This window comes from Labeo rohita, chromosome 2, assembly GCF_022985175.1.
Source record: "Labeo rohita strain BAU-BD-2019 chromosome 2, IGBB_LRoh.1.0, whole genome shotgun sequence".
Classification (NCBI taxonomy): domain Eukaryota; kingdom Metazoa; phylum Chordata; class Actinopteri; order Cypriniformes; family Cyprinidae; genus Labeo; species Labeo rohita.
Window position 1 is genome coordinate 19253054 of NC_066870.1, and position 17719 is coordinate 19270772.

At 35.1% G+C, this 17719-nt stretch overlaps 1 protein-coding gene across 1 annotated transcript; it reads right to left on the reverse strand.

Moving 5' to 3' along the window:
- Positions 1-1796: 1796 nt before the first annotated feature.
- gad3 (glutamate decarboxylase 3) lies at positions 1797-16031 on the reverse strand. The gene is made up of 15 exons (XM_051124113.1): positions 15981-16031; positions 15431-15582; positions 14499-14741; positions 13245-13335; positions 11511-11623; positions 11278-11393; positions 10926-11005; positions 10781-10835; positions 7861-7977; positions 6910-6974; positions 5850-5928; positions 5282-5431; positions 2656-2763; positions 2440-2529; positions 1797-2337 (listed from the first exon to the last, which is right to left on the reverse strand). The coding sequence occupies exons 1-15, from the start codon at positions 15986-15988 to the stop codon at positions 2164-2166; spliced, it is 1641 nt and encodes a 546-aa protein (XP_050980070.1). The 5' UTR covers positions 15989-16031; the 3' UTR covers positions 1797-2163.
- Between the last annotated feature and the right edge of the window lie 1688 nt (positions 16032-17719).

Below are 17719 nucleotides of genomic sequence, written 5' to 3' on the forward strand. Positions count from 1 at the left end.
TTACAAAGTCAGAATTGCAATTCTGAATTATTATTTTTTTTTAATTACGTCATATAAACTTGTAATTTTGAGAAAAAGTCAGTATTGTGAGATATAAACTTGCAATTCTGAGAAATTAAGTCAGAACTGTGTGATATAAACTCGCAACTGTGAGTTATAAAGTCAGAACTGCAAGACATAAACTCACATTTGCGAGTTATATTGCAATTCTGAATTGTGATATAAACTCACAATTTTGAGAAATTAAGTCAGAATTGTGTGATATAAACTTGCAATTGAGAGTTAGAAAGTCAGAATTACTAGATATAAACTCACAACTGTGACATTTTTCTCAGAAGTTAGAGTTTGTATCTCGCAGTTGTGACTATAACATGCAATTGTGAGTTATAAAGTCAGAATTGCAATTCTGATTTTTTTTTTATAATTGCGTGATATAAACTCGCAATTTTGAGAAATAAAGTCAGAATTGTGAGATATAAACTCACAATTGTGACTTTTTTCTCAGAATTTGGAGTTTATATCTCGCAATTGTGACTTTATAACACGCAATTGTGAGTTACTAAGTCAGAATTGTGATATAAACTTGCAATTCTGAGAAATTAAGTCAGAATTATGTGATATAAACTCGCAATTGTGAGTTATAAAGTCAGAATTGCAAGATATAAACTCACATTTGCAAGTTATATTGCAATTTCGAATTTTGATATAAACTCGCAATTCTGAGAAATTAAGTCAGAATTGTGTGATATAAATTTGCAATTGCGAGTTATAAAGTCAGAATTGCAAGACATAATCTCACAATTCTGACTTTTTTCTCAGAATTGCATAATATAAACTAATAATTGTGACTTTCTTCTCAGAATTTGGAATTTATACCTCGCAATTGCGACTTTTTTTTTCTCAGAATTGTGTTTATAACTCGCAACTCCGACTTTATAACACACAATTGCGAGTTATTATGTCAGAATTGTGAGATATAAACTTGCAATTCTGAAAAATTAAGTCAGAAATAAAGTCAAAATTGTGAGATATAAACTTGCAATTGTGAGTTATAATGTCAGAATTGCAATTCTGAATTTTTTTTTGAATTGCGTGATATAAACTCGCAATTTTGGGAAATTAAGTCAGAACTGTGTGATATAAACTTGCAATTGTGACTTTCTTCTCAGAATTTGGAATTTATACCTTGCAATTGTGACTTTTTTTCTCAGAATTGTTTATAACCCGCAACTCTGACTTTATAACATGCAATTGCGAGTTATTAAGTCAGAATTGTAAGATATAAACTCACAATTGTGACTTTTTTTCTCAGAATTGTGATATAAACCTTGCAATTCTGAGAAATTTAGTCAGAACTGTGTGATATTAATTTGCAATTGCGAGTTATAATGTCAGAATTGCAAGACATAAACTCACAATTCTGACTTTTTTCTCAGAATTGCTTGATATAAACTCACAATTGTGACTTTCTTCTCAGAATTTGGAATTTATACCTTGTAATTGTGACTTTTTTTCTCAGAATTGTGTTTATAACACGCAACTCTGACTTTATAACATGCACTTGCGAGTCAAAGTCAAAACTGTGAGATATAAACTCGGAATTCTGAAAAATTAAGTCAGAATTGCATGATATAAACTTGCAATTGTGAGTCATAAAGTCACAAGTGCATTATAAAGCTATAAAGTTAAAATTGTGAGTTATAAAATTGTGAGTTATATCTTGCAGAATTGTGAGATATAAACTCGGAATTCTGAGAACATATCAGTCCCCCCCCCCCCTCAAAATTGGCTTTATAACTCACAATTGTGAATTTATATCTCACAGTTCTGAGAAAAAAAGTCTGAATTGCGTTTTTATCTTCACAATTCTGACTTTATTTTCGCGCAATTGTACGTTTATATCACGCAGTTCTGAGAAAAAAGTCAGAATTGCAAGTTTATATCTCACAATTCTGACTTTATAACACAAAATTATGAGTTTTACAATTCCAAAAAAAAAGTCACAATTACCTTTTTACATTTTTTATTCAGTAGCAGAAATGTAATCTACTGTACACTAGGCTTCCATAATGTACTGATATCAGGAATCAGAAGTATAAAGATAAATAAATAAATAAATATTTATCCTGTGATTTCTTTCTTTTTTTTTAAAAGAAAGACTCTTTAGAGTTCACAGCCCAGGCGAGCGATTTCGTCTATTAGAAAGTCTACATCCTCCCTCTGAGTGGCTGGGTTGGAGAAAACACAACGGAAGAAATTCACTTTGTCTTCCAGAGGTTGATAGCCAATCATTGTGAATCCTTCCTCCATCATCTTTGTCTTGATTTGTGGAGCCACCTGTGGGAATTCATAATGTCAGCCTACGAGCAGATAATGGGAACAGCTCTGTAAATAACCAAACGAAAACTGGTTAATTAAGGAATGGCTTTCTTGACTCACCATATGAAGTTCTCTGTCTCGCTCGGGGCCTGGAGAAATGTTTTGCAGTCGTTTCGGGAGATACCAAAAGCAGACATTGCTGTGTTCAGGCTGAAAGAATACATTAAATATATGAACTCATAAAGCCATGATTCACCATGAGCTCTAACAACTATTAGGATCATTAAACAATTTTCATCTTAAAATGCTGAAAGTTCACAGAAACAAGGCAATTACCTTTCCTTTGAAGACAAGCTGAAAGTCTGTTCTTCTCTTCAGCTTGTAGTAAAGATACTCTGCATTTTCCAGGCAGTGGTTGATCTGTGCTTCAAAACCCTCAGAACCCTACACAAAGAATTTATTTAATATTCACTTTCTCTATAAGAAAAGATGGTTGCGCTTCAAAGTTTAATGCTGTTTTTTGTCATTTTGACATATTTAAGTCTTTGAAATCTAGTCTTAAAATGCTCTGTAGACCCTTTGTGTATTGTGTGAAGCACAAAAGAGAAATAAACACACTCACTCACCCTAAAAAATACTAGAATATGGTTATATAAAAGAATAAATAAAATATGTTTTTTTTTTCCTTTAAATAATTGGGGTACAGTTTCTACTTTTCAGTTTCAAAACAATCTTTCTTCTCCACTTATTTCTTATTCACTTCTCCACAAAGTGCAAGAGATAATCTAAATCCAGCCGGTAGTTATCAGAATAAAGCCTGTATCAGAATATCAGACTGTTGTATAAGACGACTAAAGGGCTTTATTTTACTTTATTAACCGGCTGAATGTACATTCATTTTCCAGCTTATAGGGTGTTCGCACTTATGTCACGGTTTGGTCAGTTACCCAGATGTGCAGCCATATTGGAGATACTTGGATGTAAACAACAGCACTGACTGCATGGTAAATGTAGTACTAAATATGTTGTTCTGCTAATTTATGCTGTCTAAACCACAAAGTTAACCAAAAGTTAAAAGTTAATAGATGGTAAAGATACAAACGAGCAGTATTAATTAAGATATTAGCCTAATATTTCACCTACCTAACCGGAAATGATAAGAACAAACACAAATGTTGTCAAGATTTTTGCCCTGGAAATCCTGGTTCAGACTGACCAACCACAAACGCCTTTTGTTCCTCAGACAGTTTTTTGCACACTTCTCCTTGATTTGTTTTTCCTCTCCGACTGATTAGTACAGCTCAAACCATGACAATAATTTACCATTTTCAGCAACAATAATCAGCAAAGTTTGCGAGTTCTGTTTGGTTCAGTGGCATTGTTTATGTTCAGTGGCGCCAATACAGCCAATTGATGACGCAACGTGAAAACACTCAGAAAATACACAGCTACTTACCCCAAACTAAATAATTTGACACAAAATATTGATTAGCAAGTAGCAAGTTCTAACTAGACGACAGTTCACCACATGAATAATTATGACGACAAAAGTCATTGATTTAGGATGACTGCACTGTTTGAAAATCATAATAGTTTGTTAGTTATTTTACAATCCAATACTAACTGTAGCAATACAGAAACAATACAGAATTGATCCGCGATACCAGGATGACATATTTAAATAATTGTATACAGAATATTGATTTGAGTTTGTTTGATTTTGTTAGCCAACCAAACGCAATGCTTCCACAAAGAAAAAATGTTCTTAGCAAGTGAATAATGTCTGACTGCAGTTACCTAGATGAGCCTGTGTTTTTAGTTTTTACCGGTTGTTATCGAGGAATAACTTACCACAGAATGTGGTGACAGACCAATCAGAATCGATGATTTTGTGTAGCCGTGTAATATATACATATAGGTCAAAAGTTTACATACACCTTGGAGAATCTGCAAAATGTTAATTATTTTTCTAAAATAAGAGGGATCATACAAAATGCATGTTATTTTTTATTTAACATTGACCTGAATAAGATATTTCATATAAAAGACGTTTACATATAGTCCACATTAGAAAATAGTTGACACTGTTTAAAAGTTTATATACTCTTGATTCTTAATACTGTTGTTACCTGAATGATCCACAGCTGTGTTTTTTTGTTTATTGATGGTTGTTCATGAGTGCCTTGTTTGTTCTGAACAGTTAAACTGCCTGCTGTTCTTCAGAAAAATCCTTCAGGTCTCACAAATTCTTTGGTTTTTCAGCATGTTTGTGTATTTGAACCCTTTCAAACAATGACAGTATGATTTTCTTTTCAAACTGAGGACAACTGAGGGACTCATATGCAACTATTGTATCAAAAGTTTACACCCCTGGCTCTTATTGCATCATTTTTCCTTCTGGAGCATCAGTGAGCATTTGTAACTTCTGTAATAGTTGCATTTGAGTCCCTTAGTTGTCCTCAGTGTGAAAAGATGGATCTCAAAATCTTACAGTCATTGTTGGAAAAGGTTCAAATACACAAAAATGCTAAAAAAACAAAGAATTTTGTGGTACCTGAAGGGTTTTTCTGAAGAACAGTGGGCAGTTTAACTGTTCAGGACAAACAAGAGACTTATCACAAACAAACAACTATCAAAAAAAAAAAAAAAAAAAAAAAAAGCTGTGGATCATTCAGGTAACAACACAGTGTTAATAAGCAAAAACGTTTGAACAGAGCCATTTTTATGAATTCAGTTATTATTTTCTCTTGTGGGCTATATGTAAATGTTTTTTTTTTATGTGAAATATCTTATTCAGGTAAGTACTAAATAAAAATGTAACGTAATTTGTATGATCCCTCTTATTTTGGTAAAATAATTAACATTTAGCAGATTCTGCAAACTGTAAACTTTTGACTTCAACTGTATGCATGATATATACTTTTTTTTTCAGAATTTTTTTAAAGAAGATTGTCTGTCATACCTTTGCCTTCCACATGAGCCACAATTTGAAGACATCTACATGCCGTCCACATTGAATGGTTTTATCCCCAGTGTCGTAGGACACATCATAGTGCTTGTCGGGTTGGAAGAGATACTCGGCACACAGCTGATTACATTCCTGCAGGAGGCCCTGAGAACAACACATGACCTTAACATAGCCTTGGTTTTCAATAAGTCCTCAAGCGTCAATGACTTATTGCAGCCTGTTGTGATAGTGTATGTCCTCCTGGTTTGTCCTGAGCAGTAAAGCTGCCCACTGCTCTTGACAAAGCCTTGAATCCTAGATGTTCTCTGACTGTCTTGCATGCTCTGCAGTCTGCATCATTTGTGTTCAGATATTGATACTGTCATTGAGATCCAACTGTGCCACTCAGCAAAATTGAGGAAAAAACACAACCATCACAAAAGGCTGACACTATCGATGCTGAGGCACAATATTAACAATCAGGAAAAAAAAAAAAAAAACCTTTGTATGTTCTTATTTATCCTATACATTTATTACTTATTTATTCTTAACATCGTAGATTAAACTCTCCATCTCAGCTCACCTTCCTCTTTACAAGAATGGTTGAGCATTGCAGTGGGACGCCCATCATCTTGTGCGGGTTCCAGGTCACAGAATGAGCTCTGGATGAAAGCATATGAATAGACTGATGGTGTTAAATGTTGAAATAATTCCACCAATTTAAGGTACACATTCATAATATAAAATGATTTTAAAAAAGGAGGTGAAAGTGGAGGTGGAATCCATTAGACAGAAACTTTTTATGTATTCCAGGAACAAAGCTGTAATTGCAGGTTCTGCACCAACCAGGTGTACAAAAGAAATGAAAAGTAAGAAAGTTTTGAGGCTGACGGGGGTTGAGTGGGTTATACGTTTTAACACAGTCTCACAGAGTAAATGTCAATGTGCTTTCACCACACTCCTTTTGGAGCTGAAATTGTACAGAAATTATGTGAATTATCCTGCAGAGCACCAAATGTAATGGCAACGAAGGCGGCACTTTGTGTTGATTAAAAGAAAATGAAGCAGAGGGATGTTGAAAAAGCATCCAGAGAATTGACTGCTGACATTTAAGGTAAAGCAGCCCATGTTCACGTTAACCACCAATATTTAAAAGCAACTACAGAGTATGACTCCTGGATAAATGGGTAGCATATGTAAACTGGAACATGATCAGGTAAACACTATAAAAGTTTGTATTCAAATTTTTTTTTAAATATTTTGCTGTTTTATCAGTAGGGGGGTTACAAGCTGTGCAAATAGTCACTCCATTATTATTCTGTGGCACACAGCAAATTTGCAAGCATCAGTCAATCTCTGATAGAGTTAAACTGAACCCTTTGAGAGTTAGACATTGCTTATGCCACACCATAACATCACAAAACAATGATATCTGCACACCTAACAGCTAAATGGACTGAATGTTGCTTTGTTTCCCAGTTAACAGAGTCCATTTATTTGGAGGCTTTTAGCCAAAGCAGTTTGCACTGCACTCAAGGTATAAATTTGATCACTTCATGAATTTCCGGTGAATCAAACCCATGACCTTGGCATTGCTTACACCACTGAGCAACACATTATACAGTCAAAATGATTTAGGGTACCTTTCAATTCCTTGCAGTTTCACACGATGTTTGGTGGACAGAAGCAAGCCTCCACCCCAAGCAGCCTAAATAAGGTGAGAGCATTAAAGCACTGCATCATTTTGATTACACTACCAGTCAAAATTTTTTGAAAAGTTAATGTTTTTTTTTTAAAGAAGTTTCTTCTGCTCACCAAGCCTGCATTTATTTGATCCAAAGTACAGCAAAAACAGTAAAATTCTGAAATATTTTTACTATTTAAAATAACTGCTTTCTGAATATATTTTATTTTAATGTAATTTATTCCTGTGATCAAAGCTAAATTTTCAGCATCATTACTTCACTCACATGATCCTTCAGAAATCATTCTAATATGCTGATTTGCTGTTCAAGAAACATTTATTATTATTATTATTATTATCAATATTTAAAACAGTTGAGTACATTTTTTTCAGGATTCTCTCTTTCTATATATATATATATTTTAAAGAAATGATAGAAATTAATACTTTAATTTAGCAAGAATGCTTTAAATTGATCAAAAGTGATGATAAAGACTTTTATAATGTTACAAAAGATTTCTATTTCAGAAAAAATGCTGTTCCTCTGAACTGTCTATTCATCAAAGAAACCTGAAAAAAATTCTACTCAGCTGTTTTCAACACAATAATAATAATAATAATTTTTTTTGAGCAACAAATCAGATTATTAGAATGATTTCTGAAGGATCATATGACTGGAGTAATAATGCTAAAAATTCAGCTTTGAAATCCCAGGAATAAATTACATTTTAAAATATATTCAAATAGAAAGCAGTTATTTTAAATAGTAAAAATATTTCAAAATTTTACTGTTTTCGCTGTACTTTGGATCAAATAAATGCAGGCTTGCATTTATGCTCTTCTGTTTAAAAACTTTTGACTGGCAGTGCATATTTAATAAAATGTGCCTAATAAGATAAAAAAGCATTACATCAACATGCATCCATAGGCCATGCTGTTCACAAATGTCTGCTATTTCATTCAGAGGGTCAAAGGCTCCATAGACTGTGGTTCCTGCTGTTGCGTTGACATAGAATGGCACCTGACCCTATAAACAGCAAACATTTATATAGCATTTATATACACATGCATTCAATGAGCCAATAAATTTGTTGTTGTTGTGAAGTTTATAGTATGGCACAGTGTAGAAGCTAAATGTAAAAGACACAGGATATCACACACTGAACAAAAAGTGGTATAGAAACAGTTTTCACTCAGAAATTGCGAGTAAATTTCATAAGTAATTACAACAAACAGCAAGCAAAACATTAAAATAAACATGAAATTTCACTCTTGTGTGAACGGGGCTTTACAAGAAAGTGGTGTTTTGTTTCTTCTGCTTTAAAATTTCATGTTTAATTCAGTGTTACTTGCTGTTTCTTCGCAAAATGTAATATTGTTTCTCAGTGTATCAGCAAAAGTGTTGTTGACCTAAATATCAGGTGTGCGACTAGGTCCTAGCTATTGGGTTATAGACTTTTTTCCACTTTTGATGGTTTTTTTATATGTGCACTGCAGAAATTTACATTTCAATAGCAGTTAATTTAATATGCCATGGCTGTACTTGGTGTGCAAGACCATTTTAGGGAAAAAATCAAATGAAAAGTACAAAAATTCCCATTTATGACCATTTATTATATTGATATATTCATAATATTCATACAATTTTCAGCTACAGTACGACAGAGAAACCTCTCGGTTTGCTGTTTTGCATATTAAAGCTTGCGATTTAAAGTGGTAGAACTGGCATTTCTATTTTAACAGAATCTGAAGGTGACACAACTGTCTCCCAGTAACCTAGCTCATACATTTCGTGCATATTGCTTTTGGCAATAATAAAAACATTGAGAGATACAAGCAGAATAAAATCACAATTGTTTTTGAGTTCTCGCTGAAGAGCTATTCAGTACAACATATTTCTACTGATTTTATGAGTTTGGCTAAGAAGCAGACCTGAAATTATAATCAGCCATGCAGTTTATTTTTTCAGTCTAACATTATGGTCTATTTTTTTAGATTCCATAGAATTTAACTTGGATTACTTTGTCAGGGATAACCACATCTCTTTTGTCTAAAATAGACCATGTCACAGCACTACCACAATCTGATATTTGGTCAGCTACTATAGCATGATTGCAAGTGAAAATGGCTTTTATACAAGCATTCCCATAAATAAGATATTTAGTAACCAGGCATTTTAAATATGGCCAGTTTTACAGACTACGGTGAAAATACAGATTAGCAGATTGATACAAAATGCTATAGAACTAAGTCAGGGTAGCGACATAAGGCTGTGAGGGGTAGAAGTACAGTGTGTTTGATGGCCATGTGCTGTTGTTTAAAGGGGTCATCGGATGCCCATTTTCCACAAGTTGATGTGATTCTTTAGGGTCTTAATGAAAAGTCTATAATATACTTTGGTTAAAAATTCTGAATGGTTGTGTAAAACAACACCCTTTTTACCTTGCCAAAATGAGCTCTGCAAAAAATCATCCCATTCTGAGGGACTGTTCCTTTAAATGCAAATGAGCTCTGCTCCCCCGCCCCTCTCTTCTCTCTGTAGAGTGAGGAGCTGCTCAGAGAGATTGTTTACTTTAGCCGCATTTAGTGCATTTAGCCACCAAACTTATTAGGAAAGGTGATTGCAGAGATTCATAAAAAAACCCTTATACTCACTTCTGCTGTAGGTGAAGCTAGATACACCAGTGTACATACACTGCCAACACACGTAATGTTCAAACAACATGCAAAAGTTAACTTTGCCTCCGATGACCCCTTTAACTAAATAGTTTAGGTGATGAAAAAAAAAAAAAAAACTTTCAGCACACAAAATCTCCACAAAACAGTTTCGAAAGTTGTTAGCTGTAAAAAATTATGTGGTCAACAGGCTTGTTTTCGTTCATGTTAAACTCAATATGGCGTCTAACCTGACTAAAGTCTATTATATGAAATGTTATACACTACCAGTCAAAAGTTTTTGAACAGTACAATTTTTTACGTTTAACGTTTACGTTTAAAGAAGTTTCTTCTGCTCACCAAGCCTGCGTTTAGTTGATCCAAAGTACAGTGAAAACAGTAAAATTGGGAAATATTTGTACTATTTAAAATGACTGTTTTATATTTGAATATATTTTAAAATGTATTCTATTCCTGTGATTTCAAAGCCGAATTTTAGCATCATTACTCCAGTCACATGATCCTTCAGAAATCATTCAAAAAAATGTATTTGCTGCTCAAAAAATATTTACTATTATTATGATGTTGAAAACAGCTGAGTAGGTTTTTTTTCAGGTTTAGAAAATGCAGAAGAACATTACAATGTAACACTATAAATGTCTTTATCATCACTTTTGATCAATTTAACCCCCCCGCCCAAAAAAAAATACTGACTCCAAGCTTTTAAATGATATAGTGTATAATGTTACAAAAGCTTTTTATTTCATATAAATGCTGATCTTTGGATCTTTCTATTCATCACAGAATCCTGAAAAAAATGTACTCAACTGTTCTGAATATTCCTAGTAATAAAAAAAAATGTTTCTTGGACAGCAAATCTGCATATTAGAATGGTTTTAGAAGGCTCATGTGAGACTTAAGATTGGAGTAATGATGTTGAAAATTATCTTTGATCATTTCAAGATATATATTCAAACAGAAAGCTGTTACTTTAAATAGTAAAAATATTTCAGAATTGTACTGTTTTTGCTGTACTTTGGATCAAATAAATGCATGCCTGGTGAGCAGAAAGGACTTCTTTAAAAAACATTAAAAATCGTACTTTTGAGTGGTAGTGTATGAAGGTGTCCATAAATGGTGGGAAGCGGAAAACAAAGTCGGCTTATTTGACTCACCTTAGACTTTGCTGCCTCGATGCTGGAGTCCAGTTCTGATGAGATCATCTTCCCCCTCACCGAGAGAAACCAAAAAGTTGTATTAATCTTGGTAAACTGGACCCACTGCAAATTATGCACTTATGATTCCATCCACCAATCTTACCTTTTGTCACATCTGACGACTATAACATTTTCAGAGCCGATGCCGAGAACCGAAGCGGACTTCTTGATTGAATAATGACTCTAATAAGGAAAGCGTATGTTAAACATGCCCAGGCAAACAGCTAACATGATCTGACCTTTTGCTTTACCATAACAAGACATGAAATATTTGAATTAACATCAGTTTATCAGCACTTTTAAAAAACACTGCTGTGACACGTAACGTCTGACCTCCCAATCAGTGGGTCAGGAGGTAATAGCTGAAATGTGTTGTGCTATGTGTCTCATTGAGTAAGTGGAACTGTCACAGCACCCCTGCTGAGAGTGGAGGAAACAGTAATGAGATCATGTACGTGCGCGGAGGTGAACAGTGCCAGGCGTGGTATCGCAGACATCCCATGGGTCTTCACCGCCGGAAAGAGATGAAACCTAGCCAACAAGACACTGTACAGATTGGACATGGTGCCTCCTGCGGAGAAAGCCATTAGCTGTTTAATGAAATACTAATGATGGAAAGGCTCCAATGTTCATTTTTCAAAACACAAATATAAATGCTTCCTGTATTTTTGTGCTTTCAGCTTGTTACCAGGACAAAAAATGCCGTCTCCATCTTCCTCTGGCCATCCAATAATTGAATGCATTTTTCTCAGAACTACTTCCTCCATCAGTATAAAGACTGGGGATATTTCATAAGTGAACCTGTTAACAGAAAAGATCTTACATTCGTATGTGCCCTAAAAAATGCAGAAGAAATGGGGCTTAATGGGAACTGTAATAAACTTTGCTGTGCTGGAAATGGAAAATGGAAATGGAAAATCTATTTTCTAAATGCATTTAATGATTATGATTATTTATTTATTTATACCTACTACTGTTTAATGAAAATGTTATAAATGTCATGACTTCTCCAATCATTTTTATCCATTTAAAACTAATAATATGTTTCTCCAGACGTACATCACAATATGGAAGAAATGGTCTGTCGCTACTTCTGTTATGCGGTGCTCATGTAACTATCAAGCTTGATATTATACATCTCTGCTAAAAAAAAAGTGGTTTTAAAATCTACATTTTACACTGCTTGAAGGGTTAGTTCACCCAAAAATTCTGTCATTACTCACCCTCATGTCGTTCCAAATCCTGAGACCTTCGTTCATCTTTGGAACACAAATTAAGATATTTTTGATGAAATCCAAGAGATTTCTGACCCTGCATAGACAGTAACACAACTGACACGTTCAAGGTCCAGAAAGGTTGTAAGGACATTGATAAAATAGTCCATGTGACATCAACGGTTCAACTGTAATTTTATGAAGCTACGAGAATACATTTTGGGTGCAAAGAAAACAAAAATAATTTAATTTAACAATTTCTTCTCTTTTGTGTCACTTTCATTCACAACAGTACCACAATGCATGCGTGTGGAGCTGCTGACGCAAGAGCTGGCTTTCTGACATAGAACCCAAATGCGCAGTGCCATGTTTACAAGCAGAGGAAGACACACGCTGTACATAAAACAGTCTTCGTAAACATATCTGAAGATTTCAACAGAGAGGATTACTTGCCATTTTTACAATTAATTTAAACTAGAATACACAATCGATGAACTAAGAGAGATGGACGCTCAGAACGCCAACTCCTATGTCACACGCATGCATCATGGTACTGAATGCGCATTGAAGACAGACATGGAAGAAAGGAAATTGTTGAATAAAGTTGTTATTTATACACAAAAACTATTCTTGTCAATTGTCACCGTGTCAGTTGCTGTCTATGCATCGTCAGAAAGCTCTCAGATTTCATCAAAAATATCTTAATTTGTTCTGAAGATGAACTTATTGGACTTATTGGTTTGAAACAACATGAGGGTGAGTAATTAATGACAGAATTTTCATTTTTGGCTGACCGCATGTGAAGAGTTCAGATGCAAAAGCCTCTAAATCCATCTGACGTATTTCTTTAAAATTAGCATTTCTTTCTGGCTACTTTGTATAGGTTTCTATGTAAGTACTGGTACTTCTGATTGGGCTGAGGCTGAAATTTAGCAAGTTTGAAGTAAAAGTATTTGATGGATGTATAATATGTGTCAGGAGCATTCACTCAGTATCGTTATCTCATTTTTGACTGAGATGGCTTTTAGCTGGTTTTGCATCTGAACTCTTGATGTATTTAATCAAGAATCTAGTAAATTACAGTTATATAGTTTCATCCCTATACCTAATTTTAAATTTGTTGCAACCATTCCTGGCCTCCCCTATTTATTTTTCTGTTCATCCATAATTATAATATGAATGTTGAAGAAATGAAACTCCCATCTTACATGTTTGTATTTGCTGTCGATGTCAACCATTCTCCTGCCAGACCAATGATGTCAAGTCCAGTTGACAGCTGGTTAAAAAATCTTGGATGACCTGGCAACATTAAAGGGAGAGTTCACCCAAAAATGAAAATCATCCCATTATTTACTCACTCTCCAGGCATCATAGGTGTATATGACTTTCTTCTTTCAGACAAATCCATTCTGAGTTATATTTAAAATTATCCTGGCTCATCCAAGCTTTAGAAATGCATGGGTGGGTGTTTCTCTTCATCAGTCCAAAGTCCAATGAAGTTCATCCATCCATAATAAAACTGCCTCACATGGCTCCGGGGGTTGAATAAAGGCCTCCTGTAGCGAATCAATGCATTTTTGTAAGAAAAAATATCCATATTTAAAACGTAAGAATCACTTTAATCTAGCTTGCGCCGACTGGTTGTACACGGAAGCAGCTCTGGGCAGATGACGTAGGACAGGGGTCACCAAACTTGTTCCTGGAGGGCCGGTGTCCTGCAGAGTTTACCTCCAACTTTCCTCAACACACCTGCCTGGAAGTTTCAAGTATGCCTAGTAAGACCTTGATTAGCTTGTTCAGGTGTGTTTGATTAGGGTTGGAGCTAAACTCTGCAGGGACACCGGCCCTCCAGGACCGGATCTGGTGACCCCTGACGTAGGATGTCAGTGCTGTGCATGCACCGGTGAGTCTCACACAAACCAACGTTTGTTTACAGAAGCAAAGGAAGCAAAGTTTCCTTAATTTAGCAAAGGAAAACCAGTCTCCTCTTGTCTTCAAAAATCCTCCAACATTTTTCTTTACAAATCCTCATTTTGTACTTCTAATTTGAGACCGGCACTGTGTTTACTTCTCTCCATGGCACATTCGCAACGCATACGCCATTAAAGTGATTATTACGTTTTAAATATGGATATTTTTCTTACAAAAAGCATCAATTTGCGGCCTTTTTTCACCCCCTGGAGCCATGTGAGGAACTTTTTTTTATGGATAGATGCACTTTATTGGACTTGTTTTGGACTGATGAAGAGAAACACCTGCCCATACATTCTAAAGCTTAGAAGAGCCAGGAAATTTTTTTAATATAACTCAGATTGGATTCGTCTGAAATAAGGAAGTCATATACACCTCGGATGAGTAAATAATGGGCTAATTTTCATTTTTGAGTAAACTACCCCTTTAAAGGACAACATTAACACTTCACTACACACAACTGTAACCTGTGTTATTTTCCTTGTTCTTACCCGTTTTAACTCCATATTTCAGCGTGTCTCTGCAGTCCACCAGCAGCTGCTCCAGATTATCTGGCTGGTCGGGGAGCTCCAGGCTGAATCCCTCCAGACCTTCCTTAAGCTGGTGCGGATAGTGGAAATCTAGAACTTTGGAGCTGCGTTTGAGGGATTTACTGATGTAGGCCAGCAAGATGTTTACCAGCTCCTGCAGGAAGTGCTTGGTTGCTTCCTCTCCACCCACAGCAGGGAGCAGATCTGAAAAAAACACATAATGCACGTCATTCTCACAAAGTACTTGCGATTCTGGTCCAGTATGAGCACTTTATATTGGCTACAACGAAGTTGCAAACAGCATTTTGTCTCTCTGCAGCACATTAACAGGTTAGGCTGTCAATCAGTATCTGAAGGTTATAATTTACTGTCTACCAGCATGGCATTGTCACTTTTTTCTGCAGCAGCTTGGAGCCGTTGCAACACAGTTCTGAGGTCTAATTTGCATTTTTCATTTGAAACATTTGCAAGCGCTGCTAATGAAAATATTTTTAATACATGAAAATATTTATTTTGTGGAAGTAATTGAAGCTGAATTAAAAACATATCTCTTAAAAGTTTCATTTTAATTTAAATCGATAATACATTTACTTTTCTGTCATGTGGAAAAGCTTTTATCTAAAATAGCTTAGAGTGCAAGCTATATCATTTCGTTTCATTCAAACAATATTTAAATAGATAACTGAATGTCAAGCCACACTGTTTGCACTTGCTTTCTCTAAGTTTGAACATAATCAAAACATTCATTACATTCACTATCAAACTGAAACAAGCAAAATATCCCACAATGCTAAGCTATATTTCTTTTCAGAATTTGTTTCCAGTACCATTGTTGCACTGCAAGAGACAAGCTCAGACATTTCACCACCCTTTCATTTAAGTATTTGCTGTACCTTTGCTGTGGATGCAGCTGAAGTCATGGGCTATGCGCCCACTATCATATTTCAGGCCGTCATTTGTGTTTCCTAAAGAACCTGTGTCCTGTTTGCTCTTGTCTAAATGCTGCCTATCAGCCTGTGATAACTCCATAATGGCTCCTGGAAACCTGCACACACATCAACATACAAGCCCAGACACCACAAACACCAGTTATTTTACTATTAGTTTTTACATTTCAATCTAATATTTTGTGCATACTTTATTTTATTTAAGCTCTATTTCAATTAATGAAACAGCTTTTAATAGTTTTAGTTAACAATAACAACAATGAAAATGATACACACAAACACAACTTTAAAAATTAAATTAAACCACTTCAATGAAAATCAAGACTGGAATCAGTTTAAACATGAGCACTGATTATATTAACAAAAAATAACAGCATAACATGATTTGTAAATAGTATAGTATGGTGAAAATAAAGTACTGAATGGCATTTCATCATGTTATAATTAAAAAACAAAAAAACAAAAAACAAAACAACAGTAGGTCAATGTGGTTTACCTTTTCATTGAGCCATCCACTCTTGTAGTCTGTTAATATCTAGAGTCTGTGCCAAATGGCTGAGAGTTATAAAAGCCCCAACCTCTGCCCCACGGCTGAAAATCAACCAACCTTCAGTCAAGCTAGGTGTGGTCATAACGCACGGCTTTCCATCCCAATGGAAGCAATGCTATTACATAAGGACGGAAACGCCCACAGTCTTATCACCTTTTCAGACTCTCTCTCTTCTTTTGTTAATTGATATGACTGTGTTCATGCTCTGCAGTGCCTGCACACTGACAGATGCCTAGGTATGAAAGAAAAAAAAAAAAAAAAACATCTTTATGTGAAGATGACCAAATGTTGAGGCATTCATACGACAGAAACTCTGATCTTCAAGGCCAAACATTTCCCCTTTATAAATCCTGCTGGCCTGTTTTCGACATGCTCTACATCAGGAAAAAATTCTAAATCTTTGACCTGTCAGATTTTCTGTCAGAGTCTGTCTAAATTGAAATTCTTACGAAATACTCAATGCGTACTGTTACTGAGGAAACATTCAGGAAATGTTTTACAACTTATCACTCTCCAGATTGTTGTTTTTTTTTTGTCTTTGACATATCAGATTTCATTTTGTCCATACGTCTACATTTTGAGGTATAAAAGCCGGTAACTTAGCTTTTCAGCGAGGGCAGACCAGCAGAGATCCTATTTAAGAGGAGCACAAAGGAGCTCAGTCTTTTAAATGGTGTGCAAATAGCTTGTGCAAAGTGAATAGAGGGAACAGCGAGTGAGATATGAAGGCTTGTTTTTATTATTTATTTTCATGGTTTTTAATCAGGCTGACCATGCTGCTTCCATCAGTCTCATTGGTTAAATGATTTCTATGTTTAGTCCTTGAACATTACCTTGCCTGGAACAAGCGCAGCCATGGTAACTTCACTGAATGGAATAGTCCCTTTGTGCATTAATCTGTAAATGAAGATTCCACGTATTGGTAAAACACTGGCTAATGGACAGCTGTTTTTGTTTAAACATGCGAGAGAAAGCGCACAGTATGTTTTGTCTAATTGCTTCATTTTGATCATTTATTATATCCCAATGCAGTGGAAGATTATTGACATTTTTGTTATGCTTGATGTATGCTTCGAATCAAAATGAAAGAAAAAACAAGTAATTGAAGCATTGTTGTTCACGCCAACAATGATAACTATAAAGATTTATTATTATCCCTGATAGCACATGTACAGCACGGAGACGTCAATTTGACATCCGCATCTGGAAGATATATTTCACAATAGAGTTTGTTCATCTGCAATACGTCTATAGGACATGTCCTATTAGATGTCAAATAGACGTCTATTTGATGTCTTTAAGTCGTTTATGATTTAGAATGTATGTAAGACTGACATCTTACAGACGTCTGTCAGATGTTTGTACATGGCGGATGCTTTCCAGATCAAGCGATCTTTAACAGACATCTTATAGATGTACGTGTGCTATCAGGGATAGTTATTGACCTTGGTGTCTTTAAAAGGAGTGTCGCCAAAGTAAGGCCCCAGATTTCTCACAATGCCACTGTACAAGGGGCCCAGAAGACCGAACAATGCTACTGACACATGATTTTTAAGCAGTATCACACGACAAAAATGCTACGTCCACACAGACAGTGTCTGACAGACGTATTTTATAACAAGTGCGACTCACAAACTTTCCCATTTACACAACAACTTGCATAGAGTATTCGAGTTGTTATTATA